Below are 23051 nucleotides of genomic sequence, written 5' to 3'. Positions count from 1 at the left end.
TTTATACTCCAACAATGCCTCATGTTAGAAAGGCAGGAGGGGGTTTGGTGCCTTGAGCAAAGCGGCTCACCGGTGTGCTGCACAGAGAAACTGAGTGATGCTTCCCTGCTGGCTACAAGCAGCAAACACAAAAGCAGGCAGCTTCCAAAAACCACCCCGACTCTTCTGCTCTGAAATACTTTAATGGTGTTTAAATTACTTCTTCCTTTCAATTGTACAGCTGCTGAAACAGCAAAAGCTTTAAACAAAAACACATACGCTTGTTTTATTTCACAACCAACGTATGGCTTAGGATTCCTTTTCAAGCTAACCCAACTCGCACACAGGCATCCAGTCCCCAATAACCTAAGGTGCTCAGTGCAGTGTGGGATCCTTGCCATCCCATGTGCAAGGATAAGAAAGCTGAGCTCAATACGTTAATCACAAAGAGCTCAGTAAGGAAGCTGAGACAGCCAGTCACACCACATGGGATACGCCTCACACTGAACAGCCTGGGAGCTCCGGTCACACCAAGGGCGAGGAAGTGAACTGGGAAGTTCTCTTTGACATCGACTCAAAGCCTAACCATAAATCATATGTGATTGCTTTCATTTCCTATACAATTGAGAACTTACCTCATCATTTATTCTACAAGCAAGGCTTCAGCCACCTCCTTCCTCTCCTTTATTCCCACAGTACACTTTGCTTCCCTCCGGACATGAATGCTTTCCTATTCAGCCACCACCACCAAGAGACATTTTGCCTCCCACTCTGTGCCACAGAGGCTACAATTACGGATCTCTTCAGCTCAAGAGCAGAATGAGAGCCCAACATACACCTCATCTTCAGTAGCAGAACCCATCAGGCACTGACACGGTCTGTGTTTCTGAAGCACTAACGCTTGTACAAACAGAGCATTTTGATAATCCCAAATAAAAGCAGGCAATCTGAGTCCTGCTCCCATGCAAGACAAAGAGCTGAGAGGTCTCACACCGTAATCTAAGCCAACAGGGCAGTGCAGGAACAGGAGGGCACACTGCAACCTCCCTAAGCATCCTACCTGTGAAGCTCGACCCCGCAGGCTCAGAGGCATCGTTGCCAAGGCAGCAGAGCAGCTTGTTCTCTTTGCCATAGCTGGGCTGGAACAGCACCGTGCCCACAATCATGCCTGCCGCACAGCAAGCAAAAGGCCAACTAACTGCCACGAGAAGTGCTGGGCTGCCACCACGTGCAGACAGTACTGGCAGCCAATGGAAAAGCAAGCGCAGCCTACGGGGTGGAGGAGGAACAAGGGAGCTGCGGTTATTTGGTTAGGAAGGGTGGAGCTTCCCAGGAAGCTCTCAACTAACCAGGCATGCGGAGGCTGGACTGCGAGATGAAGCAATTTTGACGTGAGCTGCAGAGCTCTGTGTCGCTAGGAGTCAGGCAGCAAAGTGTTGGGAAGAAAACAAACCATTTCCTTGGAGAAATTCCTTTGTGCAAACTGCCAAACAGATGCTTTGTGAAGGGGACTGCCCACACTGATTCATTTTTCCACTCCACATCCATGCCAGTGCACAAGTACCATTCACATGAACTAAGCAGAAGTGATGCGAGTCAAAATATTAAACCTAAGAGATGAATGAGCACTTAAAGAGAAAGTGCTGCTGAGCGTTTCCAAGAGAAACAGAAAGCAGAGGCAGCACAGCATGCCCAGTCTGAGCTGCATAGCTGCTCACCTAGTAAGGTTCAGGGCAGCTCTCTGAAAGGGCACCGTCAAATCGCCTGTCACAAACGTGAGACCTCTTTGCGGGAGTCCTCAGCAGCCCCAGTTCTCTAGCAGTCTCTAGGGCTGGTAGCAGAACAGATTTCTTCTAATGCAGAGGAGGAAGGGTTAAAAAACAAGCAATCACGGTGGCAGTCCCACAGCTGGGAGGCTGGTGGGCCTGCAGAGGGGTATAAAAGGCAGCAGGGGAAGGGCAGCAAGTGCTTTGGCCTTTTGTAGAAGGCAGAAGGTGCTGCAGCTCACCAGCCAAGAGCAGCATTTCTACAGCTGTGAGCTCTGTGAAGAAGGCGGCAGCTTCGTGTGATGAGGGCGCAGCTCAGATTGAAGGTAAGAAATGAGCAGTTGGGCTTGTTAGAAGCGTTTGTTTTGTAAGTCTGTGGGTGTGAAAAGTCACCACAGAACAGGTGTAGGCTGGATGTAGGCTGTGCAAAGAGTTACTTCTCCCTGTGTGAACTGTATCATGAGTTTTTTCCCTCTCCACCATCACTAATGCAAGTGGAAATTGCAACCAGACAGAATATATTACAACACCTACATTACAGTTGGCTTCCAAAAGTTCCTGTGACAACTGAAAGGTATCCTTTCCTTCTCCTCCAAAACAAACCTCTGTGAATCCTGCTGCATGCTGCCAGCTGGAGGTTGAGATGCTTTTACCTCTGAACCCCCAGGCTATCTTTTTCCTGTTTGTTCTTCCTCTTGCAGTTTGTCTTCCCTCTCTTGTGTGCTCTGAATGCCCTTAATTACGCTGGTATTTGAAATAGCATGTTTATTAATACACAAAGAATAATAATGTGAGGAAAAGGCAGAGCAAATAGTTGCAGCAAATAAGCTTTTCAGGTGGGTCTGAAATGGTGTTAGGAAATGAAAAGCTACATATTAATTCCTTGCTCAATTAATATCAGCTGCAGAAGTTTAACAAGCAAAATGGTTATTAGCCTGCTTGTTACAATGCGACAGATGTGTAAGTGGTATCTCTGGAACAAGGAAGGATTAGGAGATAATGAATCGGGGTTACAAATGCAGCATGGAAGCACAGGCACTGAGCGTGCTGTCTGTAGCCACTCTGAGCTGTGATGGCCAGCTGTAGGTGAGCTCGGGGCAGTCGGCCAGCAGCCAGTACTGGTGTGGGCAGGGCACCAGTGTCCCTGCACAGTGGGTAGGTTTGTAAAGGCCTGGCACGTGCACCCAGGCAGAAGGAAACCAGACTTCTTTTTAACTTCAGGATAAGCATTGTTTCTTCCAAACTGATGTTGCTGGATAGTTATTCTACTGTGCAGACCATCACTTTGACATCCGCATCCACAGCAAACATCCTGTTCCTATTCCCCCTCACACTCAGTGCACAACGTGAGACATGAATTCTGGTACACTCCACTTGTTTGACCGAAGCAGCAACCTTTCAGGCAGAGCATCTTTTCCCAGCTCCTTGGGCTATTCCCTGCTGTGCCCTTCAAAGCTGTTTCCTGAGCACGGCTAACCTTCCTCTACCACTTAAATCCTCCCTTCTGAGGTATTGCTTTTAATGTAAGGCAATCTTGCTGACTGCATGACTTTGAAATATGTAGTATGAGCAGCTTCTAAAACTTGCTACATCTGGAACATACGAGCTGTCAGTGTCTCCCAGTCAAACAAAAGTGCAAATAGCAATGCAGCTCTGAGGGGTTTGGTGCTGCTGGCAGCAGGCCAACGTGACTTTGTAGGAAGGAAGAGAGGCCAAGAGCTACAGGACAGTGTCACTGACACAGCATTTAATACCAAGAAGCGCAGTGTGGGTGTTCTGGGTTTCTCTTCTTTGTTTTACAAGAGGACACATGAACACAAGGCCACCAATATCCCCATGCATCCACATCTTTCGCTTTATTTCCACTTGGGGTTTTCAAACCAAGTATCAATCCGCACTGCTATTTTACCCGGTCTCATTTCATACCCTTGCTGCCAAGACTAACAGAGTAACGAGGAGTAGGCATTAGTCAGCCTGGACCACAGGAACTGGGCTGTCAAGTACTGAGTGGTTCTGGTATAACTGCCATTTTCCACCGCATCCTCTAAACGTACATCACTTCATGTGCTAGGCTTCAGGAGCTTCAACCAGCTTGTTAGTGGGAGGCCTTCCGCATTAATGAAGATGAGGACACAAAACTGATAACACAGCAGCAAGGTTTCCTATTTTGCTGACATGTTTGGAGCAGTATCAAACCCTACAGTAGCCTTGTTTCTGAAACCCAATCTGAGCACTTCCTACTAACCGAAAGTACTCCATCCATCCTTACAAGCAAGCCAACGCTGGCCAGGCCAAGTAGCTGCTGTCTAATAACTCAGTAGCACAGAAGCAGGCCTATGAACTCTCTACCTCAGCAACAGACTTGAGGCCTTACCTTGATGGACCACCTAGTCTTCCTGCTGACCTGTGTGCAGCCATGGAAAAACATCAGCTTAAAAGGATTGGGACAGCTCACATATGGCTCTGGTAAGATACGGGTGACCCAACCAACTGCTGTTCCTAGGTGTTCCTCTCCTGCAAGCAAGCAGGCTCTTAATAATGTGGTTTGTTTGAGCTGAGCACAGATCCATAATTAGTCTCTGGGCCTCCCACAGCTCTGTGAGGTTTAAGTGCCATAAACAACCCACTGCATAATGCCAAGAAATACAGCTCCAAGCCAGGCACAGGGATGGGCAAGAAATAGGTTTCTATTTATGGTCTCAGGCTGGGAGAGACAGAATGTGGGAGGAGGCATCAGAGTCAGTGACAACATTGCATCATGAGGAGTCCTCATCACAAAAACATGTTGCAAGCCAAGCTGGTATGCCTTCTTCCCTCAGGTATCAGAATGCATCTGACACAGGAAAAGGTTAACAACTGATGTCTGGTACTGGGGAGTGAAATACATGGGGAGCCCAAACACTCTCCACATAGCTCACCTTTTAAGAACAGATTTATTTTAAATGTGGTAAAGAGCTGCATGAGATGTTCTGCATTCAGTTCGTGGTGAAAGCGGTGGGGAGTGGCACAGAAGACATGTTTTTGAGGTGGAAAGCCAAGGGAAGGCGATACCTGGTATTGCTGTATTTTTACTGGTGGAAGGAGAGACTGACAGATCTTTCTCAGCAGTGTCCATCAGCACATTTCCTTGCTGTCAGTGACTTACAGCACACCACTGCTCTCAGTATCACCTGCTGCAGAACTTCCCGGTAAAGAAACATCACTCTGATACAGAATTTGGAATGAAGTCAAGCTTAAGCACCAAAGTGTTAATCTAAGAATCTCTGACCATTCCTTGCTGAATGCAAGATGGACAGATTTCTTCATAGCTCATCAGCTGTGCAGATGTAAGGGACTGAACCTCCTGTGAAGCATCTGGTAGCAGCAATGTTATAAGAGTTTCAAAGCAGATTAAGTATCAACCACCTTCAGCAGAAACACTTGATGGATGCTACTCATTACCTCTGAGATTTCCTATCCTCACAGAACTCTGTCAAGAAAATGACTCTGGGACATACACAGCTAACAAATGATGCAGATTTTTATGTGCACTTGAAAACGTTTGAGGTGAGGAACTAATTTGAACACAAGTGAGCTGGACCTAACAATGATTAAAAAAGCACAACAGGTGTTTCTCATCATGGGCATTGAGGGTGGTCAAGGACAACACTATGCACTAATCTGACTTCTTTGAGCACACCTCCATGTGAGGAAGCAAAATCTAACACGATAGAACAAGAAAAACTTTCTCCTATGGGAGAAAGAAGTTGTAATGCAATTAAAAGTGATATACAACAACAGATTTTTGAATGAAAAACTACACCTGTAACCTCTTTACAAAATCCTGAATGTCTTATCAAAATGTCTATTAGCTTAATTACTAAGGACTGGTTCAGCCCCTATGAAGCTACCTAGCTTTGCAATGCCAGTATCCACAAAGAAGCAGACAGACCACCAGCCTTAGGTGCTCTATATTACATACCTCCTTCCATTGAGTACAGAGGTGATGATGGTCCAATTTTTGGTCCTCTGAATCCTGCCTACAGTAGACTACAACTTACTCCCACAAGAGCAGTTTTGGGAAAGGAGTGCTATGGAGGGACACCAGCAAAGATAACTGGGAAACCACTCGTGTAGATCAAAAGACTGCTTAACATTCTTCCTCAGTCGTGGCGAGTTCCAGTAAACTCCACTATAAAGAGTAAGGATTAGGTCACCCAGCCCTACAGGAAAGGTGGGCTGGCCCAACGTTATGACAGCTTACAGCAAGTCATCTGGGTTTAGTACTTTGGGGCAGAAATAGCTTAATGTGAATTACACCTCCATGGAATTTCTGAGGAGTCATTAATTCTGGCCAGATCAAAGCTGAGATATTATCTACTTCCATGCAAATCAAATGGATTGCTATTTACTCACTCAGTGTTAAGACAAGAATTTGAAGTTACAGTTCTACAGAAATCTACTTGAAAAACCCTAAGCAAACCAGAAATGCCTGCACTGACCTAGCCTAGCTCTGAGAGGTTCATTTTGCAGATGTAAGGCAGCAACCGATCAGCCCTTGGAGTTCACACGACATAAATGTCCAAGCTACTTTCCAAGTGACATAATGACTTCCAATAAGAAGCACTACAGTGTTAGGATCCCTCCTCAGACTCAGCACCTGGAACAACAACTGCATTCATCTACTTCTCAGCCAGTTTGTTGAGGTTTATTTTTAGCCTTTCCAGTTACAGGGAAAACTTGGAAGGAGTAAGCCTAACTTACTGACCTGCGATCTCAGGAGTCAGGAGTCAAAGAAGCATCAATCTCACGACATCAATGTGAGTCAGGACCTGAGCCCAAGTGGCTATTTTGGCAATACCTTGGGTAGCTGGCACTGCTTACCTTCTGGAAGATGTTCGGAGGGTGGAGCTCCCCAGGTGAGCTGATAGAGCTTCAGTTTCCAGTACATGAGTTTAATTCTTTAATACAATCCCGGAATGCTCGTTAGCACAGATGTGACTGCCCAGTTCCATCCACCCACAGTGAATATGCAGCAACTGCCAAAGCTACGCAGTGCTTCTGGTTTAGACAAAGTTCTCGAGCTAAAAATAAATCTCAGAGCTGTCAGCCTCAATTGTCAGCCACTGACTGAGATGCTGCTCAACCAACTGTCCACAGCCATTTTCTTCCCTCAAACAAAGAAGAGTTTCCCTTTTTAAAATATTTACTATATATTTAACTCGATACTTATGATCTCGCTTCCACGAAATGCGTACGCCTCAGAAAATAAGCCAGCGCTTCCTTTTCTCCTAGAGAAGCCTGTCCTGAGCAGGAAGGAGTGCTCAGAATGGCACGCTGTCCTGACTGCAGCACCAGGGAGAGCCCTTCACGTGGAGCTCAGCCGAGGCTCAGGGACTCTGAGCTGTCCTGCTCCTTCTCCACCCCAACCCCCCGCTGTGGGGGGCAACGTGAATAAGCGCGGGTGAAGTCAGAGAAGCGCGTCCATCAAACTAAACTTAGTGACTGGCTGCTGTTCCACTTCCCCTTGGCTAAACCCAGACACTTGTAATTGGCTCTGCTGAGCAGACAAGGGACTCCATTCAGCAGCGCCGCTCCCAACAGCTGCCAAATAACTGGGGTAATACAAACCCCACAATTCCTACTGGGGCAGACAGCTTGTCAGTTTCAGGCTGTGCCATGCATGTGTTTCTTAAGATCTCCTACCAGTGATGTTCAGCCCTCGTGCATCCAGACCTTGTGTTAAAAACAAGAATGCGCTCACTGAAATTACACTTTCTGAAGAGTCATCCTGGAATCCAGCAGAATTAATACAGCTTTGAAGGAAAGGAGTCCTTCGAAGACAGGAAGGCTGAACAAGTCCTACACTCATAATCTAAAAGCAATCAAAGCTACAAGAAGTCACAGTTTGAACTGCAGGTATATTGATAAAATAGACATCTTCCTTACGAAGAATAACTGCAAATGAGTAAATATCATGATTAAGTATGACTACACAGATTTGTAATGGATAATTGTTGCCATGACACATCCTTGTCACAGCTCACAGGTCCATTTCTCCTGCTGTTGTACACAGCTCAGAGCTCAATACCCCACCTGCAAAGCTGGAGTCATTCTCCTGCGCAGCACCATCCACACTTACGCTGAATGTTCTATCATTTCTCCAACCTGCAGTCTTTCAACTGGCTTTTCTCTCTGTTGCCTTTAACAATTTAATATTATCAGCAACTTTGCTATCTTGCTTTCTTTTGATTCCTTCCTCTTCACATCACTTGTCAGTCTGACAGTAGCTTTTAGATGAAAAGAACAGCTCAGGTAAAGAAAAGTTAGGAACAAAAAAGTCTATTTACTCAGCTCTCCAGTAGCTGCACTCCTCACTCTGGTTCATACAACAAAAACATGAATGCATTCCACCAAGACATACAGCCAGTGCTTAGTCTGCTGTACTGATTGGGTTTGGTTACCAAATACTGCTATCTTGTGGTGGGAGGCATAAGATGTGACAAGGGAAAACGCTGAGCTGAAAGAGCAGTTAAAAAGTGCAGAGTTGCATCTAGGAAGCACACAGCAGATAACGGGAGACCTGAACGTGCCTGGACGCAGGCAAAGCAGGGTCAGCCTGCAGGTATTTTTCAACCAGTTTGGCTTTAGAGCAGTAAAGAAAAGTGACAACTCCGTGCTGCCACAGTTGGAGGAGAAGCAGCAGTAGTTCTTTAAGGAGCCTGTCTCCCACTCAGCACTGGCACTGCTGTCTGAGGCTTCTCTCCTACGGCCTGCGCTCCCGGTGGCACAGCAGCACGTGCAGCACCGCTTGCTATGCTGCCTACGTTCCTACCTAGAAGCCATTCTGCCCACTGTCACTGCTCTGGTGTGACACTTGGGTGACGCTTCTCCCAGTGCTTCGTCTACTCCGTGTACCATATATATTCCAAGGGAGGAAGGAAGAAGGAAAGGGCTGGGATTTCCCAGTGCGAGGTCAGCACTGCTGCTGGCTCAGCATGCCATTTGCTCTGGCTCTGCAGAGCAGTGGTTACCCCTACCCAGCACCCACCCACAACTTAACCTGAGGCAGAAAACAAGACCTCTGCCTACAGAACTTCAGCTGCGTTCTGTTTCACGGCGAGGTCTCTGCCAGCTGTGCCTCACAGCCTTTGAGGATACGTGTAACTGCTGCTTAAATTAGGAGTTGTTTTAGGAGACGGAAATTTTGAATTGAGATTGAGATCAAGGAGCAGCCGTGCCATCCAGAAGAGAACCTCACCCAGTGCCCCCACACCTCCTGCTGCCAGAGCCCAAGATTCCTTTAGCATCTTAAATTGAATTATTGACAAATTTGACAGAGTTCCACCTCATTCCTTCTTCCTCCCACTCCACAGAAAAGCATTCCCAGTTGTTGCTGGCCTATGTAGGTTGTCAGGACAGCTGACTGCTTGGGTTACACAGGGCTGCATTGTATCTCTTCAAGAACCAGGCACCCTAAGAGCTTCCTCTGGGATCAGGGCTCAAGACCGGGCTGACAGCAGCGCACCAGGTGCCGTCTTGAAATCCAAAATTCCAAAGCAACAGGCAGTGCTGCAACTGCTCCTCTCGAAATCACTCTCCCTCTTGAGCCCCTTCAAAGCAAACCTACTCCAGATCTGACATCTGAGTAACTAAAAGCATAGCAAACCTCTAAACTCAGCTGCCTGATGTTGCCTCTGGAAATGGAGAAACAGAACTCTCTTCTTTCTGCCTGTACCTGCCTCTCACCTGCTGCAGGCTTCAAACGGGCCTTTCAGCTCAGGAAGACTTCATGGAATCAGAAGCTAATAAACATTTGAAAGTCATGTGAAGGGTCTTTAGAATTAATGGCATGTTTCCCGTCCATCAACATCACTGCCAGAAACAGCCTTCCCATTGCTTTCATGCTGCTGTAAGCACTTAAAGCTACGTGACTGTGCTGCACAAAGTGCTTAGAAGTAACACCTTCCTGACAGATCACAGAACTGAGCCCAAACCCTCAGAAACAGTTAGGGAAGACAGGCTAGGAATGATATTTACGTGAACATATTATTGCTTTGAGATCTTAACCTCTTACTATCTAAAATAAAACTGGGCAAGCATAAAAAGTTACATTTGAATGAAGCCTGCATAGTCAGCCTCTGCGGAGACTGAAGCAGGGGCTGGAATTCTGAATCCCAGCAGCAGTCAGCAGATGGGAGCTCCTCCATCCAAGGATGCTGAATCTGCTGCAGGAAGGATCAGCAGAGATTCTGGGGCAATGGCCCCTTAAGGTTATGCTTTCATTAAGAACACAGACCCAAAACAAGGAAACACCCTTACAGACCAAATAAAGCACCCACAGCACACAAATCCAGCAGTGAAATGCAGAGATTACCCCACGAATACCCACCAGAGACCTGCATGGAGCCTGACACTTTTTCCTGCTAGCAAGACCATTAATTGAAACACGTAGAGTCACACCTCAGGTTCTGAAGCTGGAAAAACTGATTAATGGCAAACATCAAATTGCTAATATCAAATACATCAAGCAGCCTCAAGAGGGCTGAGTAATCCAGGCTGGTACGTCCTTTCATTAGCCATGTCCAGCGTGACTGTTCAGTCAAACTTCTCTGTTGAGAATTTGGTCTAATTAAAATGCAGCTGAATATTACCAGTGTTAAGAAGTAAGTTCGTAATTACAAGAGAAACTAACAGATCTGTTCACACACAACTGAGATTTCTCTGAGAGACAAACTGGTCAAATAATCAACCCACTTGTTTATCCACCTTCACATTCACACCTAATTCCTCTTGAAGGAAAAAAATCCAAGTCTTCTCTCTTCAAAAATTCTCAACACAACTTCCAAAAATTCTATACAGTGAATATTGCAGAGAGCTTGTTTATAACGGACTTCATACTACTGGCATTGCTACTGCTGGCCCCAGTAAGGTGAAATTACACTCACAACAGATGTACACTTCAAGAGCAGGAATGGAACTGACTCACCCGACTAAAATACACAGGTTTAATGATGTTACTTCTGAAGACAGGGCAGGGCTTCCTGCATAATGACAGGTACAACATAATCATGGAGAAACAACAGTGCTGGCTTTGTTCTTAAGACGTGAAGGTGGCTGCTGTCATCTACGTAAAGCCCATGAAGTGCAGGTCATCCCTTCAGAGTGGGGAGGCACAACACTCAGCTCTGGGTGCGGAGCTCTCGGCCCACTGCTGATGGGCTCCTCACTCTTACGGAAGCAGAGCAGCACCTAAGGGTGGCAGGGAACGTAGGGAAACGTCAGTGCATGACAGGAAGGTGCAACTTGGGCAGAGGAAAAGAGGAAGGAGAACTAAACCCACAGCGGTTTCTATGGGCAATGTTTCTGTTTAGCCACACCGCCACAAGAGGTTAGCATTATCCTGACCACTTGAACGGGGCTCTGCAGCCCTTAAGGGAACTTAGGAAAAACTTTGATAAACTGAGCCCTCTGCAGCTGTTGGGACTCATCTCATGTTGAGCTCCACCTGTGCAGGGGAAGGTTTAAACTCAAACCAAAGACCCTTGCTAACTACTACTTGCCAGAATTCAACTCAAACTGCTGTTGGCCGTCCATTCCTCCCACATTAGAGCTTTCATTACAAAATCCTTTCAGCATCTAACTAATGAGTGATGCCTTCAATACAAAGCACACCAGACTTTAAAAACAGCTGGTGTGCAACACCACTCATGTTCTCTCCATAAACTCTCCTACACTTCTCCATCCTGACGAAGTAGGATTACAGTGAGTTAAATTCTAGCATCAAAAAAGAGAAGCAAATCCATCACAGGGTGAAGCACAACACAAAGCCTCTATAGTTGGGCCTGGAAATAAAGCTGGACCTGTGGAAAGCACACAGTGTTAGTGTGTAGCATGGACTTCAAAGCGTTAGCAGTTCTGCCAGAGCTCTACAGCACAAACCATCCTGTCTGCCAGCGCCTTGTGCCTTATCTCTACAATGAAACACTGCCCTCCTTTTATAAGCTTACTTAACCTACCAATGGGAAAAACAGATTCAGTAGCTAAGTACTAAAGAAAACAGGTTTTCTTAATGGCATCGATTTTTACTTATTTCAATATCCATTCTTTTGGTTGGTTATCTTCATGGGGAGGAAAAAACATTTCCTTCCATTCCTGTCTGCCTGTATTCCTGGTTCTAGAGCTGGCATCCTTCATCTGTCCACCAAGGCAGGGAACAAGGGAATAGACTGCTCCACTGGGAGAGGAGGTGGTCAGATAGGAAGATATCGTGCCAACAAGATAAGAAGGGGCAGGACCTGCTCAGAACAAGAAAAAGCAAAGGGGGGAAAAACAAGTATATTGAGTTATGCAAATGATAGGAAGGATAAATACCAGAGAAGAAACAAGGGCGCGTTTGTTGGACAACACAAGAAGGAATAGCAGGACTAGAAAGTAGACTTAAAGGAAGGAAAGCTGTAGAGCAGTATGTAAGAGAAAATCCTCACAGGACAAACTGTGATATGCTGACGGAATAGAAGGTGACTGTTCTGCTATGATTTCACCTGCCTCGTTTACAGATCAGATGTGGCTCAAAATAAAGATTCAGGCAGCTGAGCAGGAAAGCTAAATGCCCAAAGGAAAGGAAATGGTCATTTTTCCAGCATCTACCCTTGGACGTTCAGTTCTGCCGCCCTCCACCTAAGCCTCAGACAACCTTATTTCACACCATATATTCAGCATAGGATGACACTTGCTTCTCAAGTTAACTCATAGAACAGCTTGGGTTGGAAGGGTCCTTAAAGATCATCCAGTTCCAACAGCTATTTAATTCCTAGAAGCAAATCCAGAGTAATCCCAGGAAGGGTAATCTTCAGCTTGGTTAAATGAAGCACCGCTGTACGGGTGATGTACTGAAGCCTGTTTTCTTATTCACAAACTGAGCTGTAATAGCTTTTATGGTTTAAAAACTGACGAGCTCATCTCCCAGTAGGCCACGGAGGGGAGCACTGGGAGGCAACTGTGTGATGGAGAGTGTTTCAACCTTTCTGTAAGAGGAAATAATGGACGGGGGGATGTAACAAAGCCAGATGTTAAGATGTGAAATGCACTTAAGGCCTCGTAACAAATTAGGAAAGTGCAGGGGAGAAGAAAAGGACAGCTACAGTACACCAGAACTCATGCCCTTGCATTTAGGCAGTAATATGCATACCAGAGGAAGTCCATCTTAATTATATTTTAAAACATGCTTTCACATCTCTTTTCCAAAAGTCTGTTTTGTGACCAGTGCACTCCTTTTCATGTGGCCTGTCACTGCCTAGTGCTGGAGGCAATGGCAGGCAATGCGACTGCCTGGCTGTGGGCCACTTGTTAAGGACGAACACAGCATGAGTGTCAGGGCTCAGATGAGCACCTCAACTCTGCGCTGTAACATAGAAATGTCACAAAACTTCCCTTTTCAAGGCTAACAAGAACCTTGCAGGAGGAGAGAAATTAAGTCAAAGCATTGCAGCACCCTCTCGTGGTAGGCTGGAAAACAATTTTCTCCTAAAGCAGCAGCAATTTACCCCTTTCCCTTCTTCCTTTCTTTCTAACTGCTGGCTGCTGGGTGTCAGTCTCGCTAGGCTGGACCTGGAAGCCAACTTATGCCTTAACCCCAGCCCATGAAAAGAGAAGAACATTGTATTTCAGCAGAAACACTACCACAAGGCAGGCACAGAAAGTCACGGCACCCTGATGTCTTTGCCCTTAAGAATTTAAGTATATTGAATGATGATGACCTACAAAGAGAAAAGAGACAATCCGGCACAGCACTGGATACTGTTAAGACAAAAGCAAGAGCTGAAGCTGCCAGCCATGGGTTCCACTAGGCAGTTATGGCACGCTTATACAAACCACCATTTGAGCTGCCGCCAGTTTTGCACAGCACTCTTAAACCACCCAGAGCATCCATGGGAGAAAGAAGAGGGAAAAGCAGGCTGGCTGCTCCTCTGCACCTCCTGTCAGACTCCAGTTATTGCACTGACACAAACCAAAGCCTCAGCTTCTTACAAGAACAATCAGCTCATTTCTTACAGCGATGGAAAACTTAATACCAGCAAAGCTTCTTGAGGGGACATGATACATCATTTCCTTATTTATTCTAAGGATCTCCTCTAGACAAAGCCTTCTTAATCTGATACGGTACCTCTGCTTTCTCTGTTTACTCTCGAGATTTCAAAACCAGCCACAAATAACTACTGGGTAAAACCAACAAATATAGTGCCGAATAACAGAGCACAGAGCTTATGGTTAGTGGGGAAGTATTCTGCTGTGCTTCACTGGGTAATTGGGACAGAGCACAGCTTTCATGCTGGTATCAGTTACAAAAACACTGCTGGTCCCTTCCCAGGCTCTACGACTCTCCCTTTCTGAAAATAGAGAAAAAGACACCAGAGAAACATCCATCTCTGGTCAGGAGGCACAGCACGGATTCTCTTGAGCTGCAGAGAGCAGACCCTCATCGCTCATACAGGTTACTGTACAAACCATACAGCTCATCACACCTTGCTTGATGCCAATCCAGACAGTGAAGGAAGCAGGTCTGAAACCAAAGCAGAACTGAGTGTCATCACCAAGTGATCAAAGAAAGGCTCCCTGCAGCTGGTCGAGGTCCTGCCTGTACCACAGCCTTCATTCTGGAATCAGTGTGCCATTCAAAGGGCATCTGCACCGAGGATCAGGGATATTCTGATATGTAGGACATGTAAAATTGAAAGCTCAAGTCTGAAGAAGTTGCTATTTTAAATCTAGGTACCTTAAATCTGAGCCTTGGAACTGCCAACTATTAGACACCATTATTATTTGCTGGTTTATAGCTACTTCAAAGATGGAAAAAAATAGTTATAGAACAGGAACTGCAGTTCAGCTCCGAGACAAAGGACACAGTTTCACTCCCTCTTGTACTGGACTCAAAGAAAGCCTTACAATTAAAGTGTAAGGAAGCTGCACGAAACAAGCAGTGAACCCATCTCACACAGCCCAGCTCAGAGCAGCGTAACCCAGAGCTCTGCTGGACCCAGGCATTGAATGGAGGAAAGCTGTGCCACAAACTGTTCCAAAGGATCTCGGATGCTATTCATGTGTCTGTGAAGAGTTCATTTCACACTTCCCACATGACATCACTTGTACCAATTTTTAAAAAGTTTGCAAAAACAAAGGCTTCATTTGTTCCATTCTATTTATTATAATTTATTCATTTATTCCAGAGACTTCATTTAGTCCTCATAGTTTCACTGATCGGAAAGCTGTGATACGTGAGGTCTCTGGACCAGAAATTACTCTTTAAAATGATTTCTTTGGAAATCCTTTCAGGGCCTTTTAACTCAATCATTCCTCCAGACTCTTCCCATCATTTAATACATTTCAGAAATACCTTCTGCTCTTTGGTTTTCTAAGCAGCAACACAAAATTGGTATTCTTATCAGTTGCACAGCCTCCCCCACGTTTCTGAGCAGCAGGAGGACCAAACAGTCTTGTTAACTCTGTGACACTGCTGGTTAGCAGTGAATCCAGGGCAGCAAAGGCTTTGAAATAATATTGAGAAAAAGAGTATTTTAAAGCATTATTCCTCAAGTTGAACAGCTAAGATAATATCTCCAGTGTACAAAAATGAAGCTTTAGGGAAGCTTTCCTTAGGGCACAAGAGCTCTCCATCCCCAGGTGAAGGAACTCAGGAAAGGAAGGCAAGAACCTGGTGTGGCTGAACTGGGACCTGCTGCAAAACTGGAGAGCAGAAACAAAATGCACAGGCAGTGGAAACAGGAACAGGTACCATGGGAAGACTGTAGGGAGGTTGCTAGGCTGTGCAGGGTTGAGGTCGGGAAGGTCAGTGCCTAACTGAACATGGGTATAACAGCAATGCTAAGTCATGGCCTGAAGCAGTGATTGAGCACCTGGTGGGAAGGCAGGGCTCAGGTGTGTGCAATGAACCTGAGTGATGGAAGGGCTGAAGCCAGGATCCACCCCTTCCCAGATCTCATTTAAGGGTTGGCAGTGGAAGTGGAGGCATCTCTTGCTGCAGATCCCTGTGTATCTGAGGCCTTCTGAAGGTAAGCAGATTTTTTTTTCTTTTGTTTTTTTTATGTTCTACTTGAGACAAAAACAAACAGGAACAGCAGAGATGAAAACTCAATGCCTTGTTGTTGTAATTATAACAATAACAAGGAAGGAGAAATAGGCCAGATGTGCACAGAGTCACAAATGCAGAATGTTCTCACTCTTGTCTCCTCTACTCTGACCCAGACAGCAGCACACAACAGTTCCTGTGCCTTTGCCATACAACACACCAGGAAGAAGCTGCTTCTGTTCCATGTCAGTGTTAAATAACAACAACAACAAAGCAGAGATGAGCCCAAAAGCCAAACCAGTAACATGATCTAACAACGGGGGAGAGAAAAACTGGCTTAGGGAAAATGAGATTTCCTTCATCGAAGAGCAACTTTTCTTATGTGAGAAGTTCTCACGTGATTATTATTACAATATCTTCAGATCAACATAAAATGAAGCTCCAAGTTGATTAACACAATTATTTTTTTTTTTAATTGAAGTGTCATAAATCAAGATTGTGAAGGCAGTGTTTGTGGCTGAAAAGACTTATATGGGCTTGGGTGGGAGGAAAGGAAAGACATGAGGAAAACTCAGTTGTAAGGAAAATACTGAGATGACACTTAAAAAAAGAAAAAAAACCAGACATGAATTCAATGCAGTTCTCAGTGAAGCATTTCTGCTCATCGTTACCTCCCCTCCCCACGATGGAATGGCAAAGTATTACATTAAAAGGCTGCCTAGGTGAGAGTTAATGTTAAACCCGAGCGCAGATAAGCAGCCATATGGGAGATGCCTTGTCTTCCTGTGAAGACCACAAAGCACGTGAAACTTCCTCAGCAGATATTGGTAATAGAACTAAGCTTTGTTGTTGTGGTTTGCAGTGTTACCAACAGGAAGCCTCAATGGTTTTGTAACACTCAGAACAATCTCTCTGGGTAATACCAAGATCAGTCTTTAAAATAAAAGAACATATTTAGCGACCACAAAGCCAGACAGATGCCAGTGATGATGCTGTAGCAGTGACAGAAAAAATTCAGGCCTGAGAGCCCAACTGTGTTACCAACTTGGCACGAGCCCGTGTTTCTCTGCTGAGGAATGACAGCCTGCTGGTGGTCCAGACAGCCATGAGAACTGTTTATCAGTAAGTGATTTCTGAATGCTGTTAGGAAGGAACCTGAACACCTATTTGCAGATTCACCTGCAAAGCCAATCAGGAACCCATTCACACCACAGCTAGCAAGCCCTGCATCACTCCTAATTCTGTAGTGTTGCAAGAACAACTAACCATTTGGCAAGCAGGGATGCCAGACCTCAGATTCTGAAACAGTTATAACCCAGGTGGGCCTTGGTCTGCACTCCTCCATCCTTGGCTTTCTTGAAACAGAAGCAGGTGAAAATGAATTTGGCAAGTCACTAAGCAGCCTCACCTGTGCTACTGCCAGTAACTTTCACACATATCCCTACCAGACTGAGTATAAAATGCTGCTGCTGGGTTCCTATTAGTTGGATTTCTGTGCAGTATCTTAGGAGTGTGAACTAGTCAGCTGTCAGCAGTATTTAGAAGACAGTTAACGTGAAGTTGTGACAACTACCAGAAATGGGCTAGATAAACCATGCTAACAATTATCTAGCTGTGTTTATAAAGCAAGACCTAAAAAGTACGATTTGATTTGAGCAAGGACAGGCTTGCTTTAGGAACCTGACATATGCTGAAGCAAGTGGGTCACAGAACAGGTCACTTCTTCTGAACGCCAGTGAAAACATGACTTCAAGCCTACTGTCCCAGAATCTGTAATTAGCACTAAGATCTTCCTGAAGACAGCCATGCTGCAGTGTCACTAGGAGACAGCCCAGCCCTCTCTTAACTCTTAATTACAGGAGCTGGCAGTTCAGCTAGATTAAAAAAGATGATTGAAGCCGATGTGACAACTCACTGTTGTGCCCAATAGCTTACAGAGCCTCTTGCCACTGACTTGTTCACTTGGCTGTGTCCTTATTTCAAGAAAAAAAATGTACAATTTTTTTTTGCCAAACATTGCACTTGCAAGCAATAGAGAGTTTGTGAAATATTGCTAGAACAACTTGTACCACGCCATCTGCTGCATGTGGAGAGCTGAGAAACCACAGATCTGCTTTTTAAGATAGTTCTGATCACTGTTTGTCAGTAACTTCATTTCAGCCTTACCTTCAGCCATACCTCCCGTGTATGTGAAAAGTACCTGAGGAAATATATGTGATATATGTCAAGAATCCAAACAGATCCGTGCTCTGTATTATACCATCCCTACTGAGTTGGCAGAGTCCCTTCTCTTGAGAAGTACAGGATGCAAGAATCCCAACTTGAGGGATGAGAATGAGCGTGCAACTGAAGCTGCAGGAGTAATTCAGCTATCATGGAGAATGATGCAGCAGAGAACGAGAATCCTGCAATTTCATTTTTTGCAGGAGACTCAGCTGAACTATTCTTTATTCCCCAAATAATTAGTTAAGAGTTATTTATACCTTATGGTCCCACAAGATTTCTGATTTACAGTACAAAGAGTCAGGCACTGAATACAGTGATTATATTCCATCTGCGTAGGGCATTTACTGACAGGAAAGTCTGCGGGCAAGGAGCTCTGGCCCAAACTCACTGCTTTTCACTGGGACGAAAAAATAAAGAACACTTTAGGAGGGCCACAAAGTACAGTTGTTAAACTGAGCCTATTTTCTCTCCCTCTTTCCATTTTCCTGTATCCAACCCTTCAGTTTCACTGGATTTCAAAGGGACAGTTATTTGTGCTTCTTCCTATTTTAGGATGTTTTTATCATGTGGCGTAGTGCTCCAACTGCCTTAGGGGAGCTTTAATGATAATTTTATTTTTAAAAGTATAGGCTTATCTTGCTTGACCTTGATGCACTGAGTAAAAGGTTGCTAAACCCCTCCTCTAGAAAACAAAGCGAGGAACAAATGTCCTGCGCCTGCTGGATCAAAAGCTCAAGTGTGGCAGTGCCTTTTGCTACCCCAAAATATATCACCAAGGCAACGGCAGCAGTTCTGCAAGCAGGTATAGCAAAGGCCTCCCAGCCAGGATTTAAATAATCTGATTTTCCTGCAGTATGTTTTCTTCAACACTCAGCAAGTCTTCTCGGAGATGAAAAGCATGCTAACACCATTCCAAAGGGTATCCTGGTACAGGAGGCGGTTATCGCTGCTCTTTGAGAAGAAAACACGAGCATGTCACTGTTCAAAGGCCATACAAGGAGCCAAGCAGAGCCAACGCCAGTTGGAAGCCAGTGGTTGTCAGTGGCTGTACCCTTTCTCTCAAGCAGACTACCTAAAGGACAAGAGGGAGCCTACCTTCTTATTCTCCACCCTGCTCTTTCTCTGGAAGGAAAACAACCTGTGACAGCACCAAGAAGAACTTTTCTCACCTGGCTGTACCAAACTACAAACAAAACTGATCTTAAGCTGGTGTCTGCTACAGCTTCTTCCCACTGAGGGACTGTCCCTGTGGGACCAGTTAACCCTGCAGCTGCATACGAAGGAATACAAGTGTTTCAGTTTGCGCTCCTTCAGTACATCACTACTGAACAACATGCTTGGTGGTCCACTGCTTGCTTTTATAAGTCACAGATCATGTGCTAGGAATGCTAGCACGAGGTACTTTGAAGGCTTAACTGCAAAATTCACAGTTCATCTTCTACATCTTGGAGAGCCCTGCTCCACTGACAACAAACCACACAAGTGGCTTAACTGCAAAATTCACAGTTCATCTTCTACATCTTGGAGAGCCCTGCTCCACTGACAACAAACCACACAAGTGTATCAGCTTGCTTAGGTCTTTTCTGCTCAGCTGCCATTCGATGGTGAGCTGAAGCCCTAAGGAGCTGAGAAGTCTGTTCTCATGCGCAGAATAGCAGGCTGCTACAATGCAGCTTTCTGTACTCTTCCAGTAAAGCAGAAAACGCTTTCAAACCCTTTGTTTCTTCCAAAAATGGGTACAGACATTACTTCTGGGTATCTGTGCATAACTGTAGCTGGAAACTCTGTAATATAGCAAACAAGTCTGGGACAAACCTGCTCATCTCCATCTTTCATAGACAAATGCACTTCAAGTTAGTTGTTTAGAAACATGTCTTGGGTTCAGGTGGCCTAGCATAAGAGACTGTACACTCAAGTACAGCCACCAGCAACTACAGCGTTCAGCACGGTGTTCAAAGAAAGCTTGCAGGAAGCCAGGTGAAGTAAAACAGGAGAAGAAGGTCAGTGAGTGAAAGCTAAGAATAGATCTTATGGAAAAAAATCTCAGGGGAGAGAAGTCAGGGTCGCAAAAAAAAAAAAGAAGAAATTGCTGAGAAAGGAAGTTGGTTCCAGAGCCAGGAAAGTGATGGATTTGGGTTATTGCCCAAGACAGGTGTTTAAATGTGTACCCAATTTTAACTAGCTTTTGCTACAAATTATTGCTGATGAGTTTTTCACTCGCACTGAGTGAAATAGACATGGATGTATGGAGCTGAGGAGTTCACCAGCACAGGATGGGAGGCTGAAGGTTGCCCTGAATCTCTCCAAAGCAAGATAGGGAAAAAAAAAACCCACAAACTTTTACCTAACCTAAAAGATTACAAATCTGCATTTTGTTTTCAACAGCCACATATCCCTGTAGCATCTGCAAGAAAGGTAACTGAAGGAACAAAAGCCTAAGTAAAATGAAATTCATTACCTTACTGCTGGAGCAGTAACTGCACTTCCCCAAACATCTCTCTTACTTCTCCTACTACAAACACCTTGTGAGAACAAGCACCAGGCAGTCATCATGGTACCAAAGCACTGCAAGTCAGATTGGCATGTGCAGGACTCTTGCCTGCTATGTCATGCTTGGCAATCTATACAGCAATTCTACTCTGTCTCTGAAGTTGTAGGTGTCAGCATGCTGAAAGAACCAGGGTAGGTGCACAGCAGAGATCTGAATTCACAGTGCTACTGTACTTTACAGTAATGTTTTCCCCAAAGCGCCTTCTAAAGTGCAAAAATACAAGAGTATAAAACATCAAATCAACAATACTGTACTTGAAAGAGGCAGTGAAATAGTAATCCTTAGCTGTAACCGTAGCAATAGTGGGTCAAGCATTTCAGCAAGCATGGAGCTGTTATGGTTTTCTAGTTCATGCTGCTCCCTGATCTCAAAAGCTGTGATAACACTGAGAATTTAAGCAGCAGATTTAGTGCTGCACTCTTGTTTTGATTGATGCTTCCATGTCAGCAGTCATAGCAGATGATATTTACATTTAGACTGCTGCTTGTGCGTTCCTTAATCTTTTTGCCTCTGCTCATTCTATTGAGCAAAATGAAATATATATTGACAGAAACTGCCTTGTTCCATAGACACTGATGTGTCCCTATAACAAGGCAAACCATGACGCTCTCCAGAGCAGATTCAGTTCCTCAGGTTACAGACGCATGCACACACCTATGGCCTCAGTACTCGTGTTGAGGCAGTCCATTTATGGCACCTCCTAAAAGTCTGTGTCTTTTATTAAGAAGCTGTCAAACCAAGATAACAGATAGAATATCAGTTATAAAAGATTGGGATTTGAAGCTGCGGGAGAGATCACGGAGATGAATCGTGCTGCATCGAGCGTTTCTGCTTACGGCGATAAGACAGAAAGGGATAAGCACAAACTTCAGCTGCAAACCGGCCGGATGGCAGCCGCAGCATCCCAGGCAACAGAAAAAAAAACCCTGCTATACGGACCTTGACAAAGCAAGAGTTACCGACCCGGACGGGCGCGCCTCGAAGCGTAAGCCCCAGTTCAGCTCGCAAGCACATGGAGCGGCCGTCCTCGTAAACAAACCCGGCGCCGAGCCGTGCCGTGCCCCCGGGCCGGGTCAGCCCCCCGGGCAGCATCCCCGGTCACCCCCGGGACGTGGCAGCGCTGCCCGGCCCGGCCCGGCGCCATCCCCGCCCGGCCGAGGCGCCGCTCCTCCCCGCCCCCCGGCCCAGCCGGCCACAACAAAAGCGGAGCTCTGCCGGCGCTCTCGCCCCTTCCCCGCGCGGCCCCGCCGGCTCCTCACCGTGCTGCGCGAAGACGTTGAAGCCGCCCTCGGCCGCGCGCCCCGCCGCCTCCCTGCGGCGCCCCGCCGGCCTGCCCGCGCCGCTCCCTCGCGGTCCCCTCGGCTGCTGCTGCTGCTGGGGCGGCGGCTGCTGCTGGAGCCCGGCGCCCGGCTCCCCGACGCGGCCCACCTGCTGCCCCATCGCCGCGCTGCCGGCCGCGGCCCGCCGCTCACATGCCGCCGCTCCCCGGCCCGGCGGGCGGCCTCCCGCTCCTCCCCCGCTTGCGCGCCCCGGCGGCTCCCGCCCGCCCCCGCCGGCCCCGCGGCGCTCCGGCCTGGCGCTCACGGACTCTCCCCCTCGGCCCCCGCCGCCATCTTAAACCACAGAGCGCTGGGAGAGGGGACGGAGCGGCTCCCGCGGTCCTCCCGGGGAGGCCGCCCCCTCCCAGGCTGGCGGGCGGCGCCGCCGGCGGGTGGGGGGTCGCGGCCGCGTCGGGCCGGGTCGCGTCCTCCTGAGGTCGCTGAGGCGTCCGCGGTGCCCGCGTTAAGGCGCCCCGTTCCCGCCTGGGGGCGAGAGCTGCGGGTTGTGACCCAGGGGTGGCTCGGTTCGGGCGTCAGGAACTAACAGGTCCTTCACGGAAGGCCGGTTCTTCACGGACGCCGGGATGGGCTCGGCGCTCGGCCGCGCGGTGCGATTTTGGGGTGGTCCTGTATGGAGGTAGCGGTCTGAACGTGCGAGCCCTGTGGGTCCTTTCAGCTTGGGCTATTCGGTTATTCCGTGCCCCTGAGCGCTGCACAGGATGACCTTTGCGGGCTCCTCCCATCTCAAACAGTTCTATGATTCTACATAAAGCTGGGATTGCTTTCCCACCTGGTGCAGGTCAGAGCACGGTGGGGACGTGCCCTCTGCAGGCCCATTCTCTCATTCTGCGTGCACCGTTTCCCCCCTGTGCTCTGTATATGCTTCCCATGCCGTGTGCACCTCTCCCAATGCTCACAAGGCCCCAGGTGAACTCCCAGGGCCCTGGCACACAACCTGCCCTCTTTGTCCCCTCCTGACCCAGGGCATGGAGGAGCAGGGAGGCACAGCCACACGAATAACACAGGGCGTGTTGCTGCACAGGCACGGCTGGCAGCAGCATCTCGTCATCAGGTGGCTGAGCATGCACTGTAACTAATTGGTGTGCAACCAAACCGTCTTCTTTCAGCCTCTCTAATCCTGCAGA

The 23051-nt window shown here is 46.8% G+C and overlaps 1 protein-coding gene across 2 annotated transcripts in view; it reads right to left on the bottom strand.

Annotated features, from left to right (window-relative positions):
- Positions 1-22027, bottom strand: part of ABL2 (ABL proto-oncogene 2, non-receptor tyrosine kinase) — a gene marked incomplete at both ends in the record, with an annotated part of 32844 nt that extends 10817 nt beyond the window's left edge. For both annotated transcript variants that reach the window (XM_079536337.1, XM_079536338.1), the window contains one exon: positions 21847-22027. In XM_079536337.1, the coding sequence (XP_079392463.1) occupies positions 21847-22027 (181 nt within the window). The remainder of the gene's footprint in view (positions 1-21846) is intronic.
- Between the last annotated feature and the right edge of the window lie 1024 nt (positions 22028-23051).

The sequence above is a fragment of the Tetrao urogallus genome (genome assembly GCF_951394365.1).
Source record: "Tetrao urogallus genome assembly, chromosome: 5".
NCBI classification, from domain to species: domain Eukaryota; kingdom Metazoa; phylum Chordata; class Aves; order Galliformes; family Phasianidae; genus Tetrao; species Tetrao urogallus.
The sequence above is the reverse complement of the archived record's forward strand: the minus strand, read 5'-3'. Positions and strand labels throughout refer to the sequence as shown.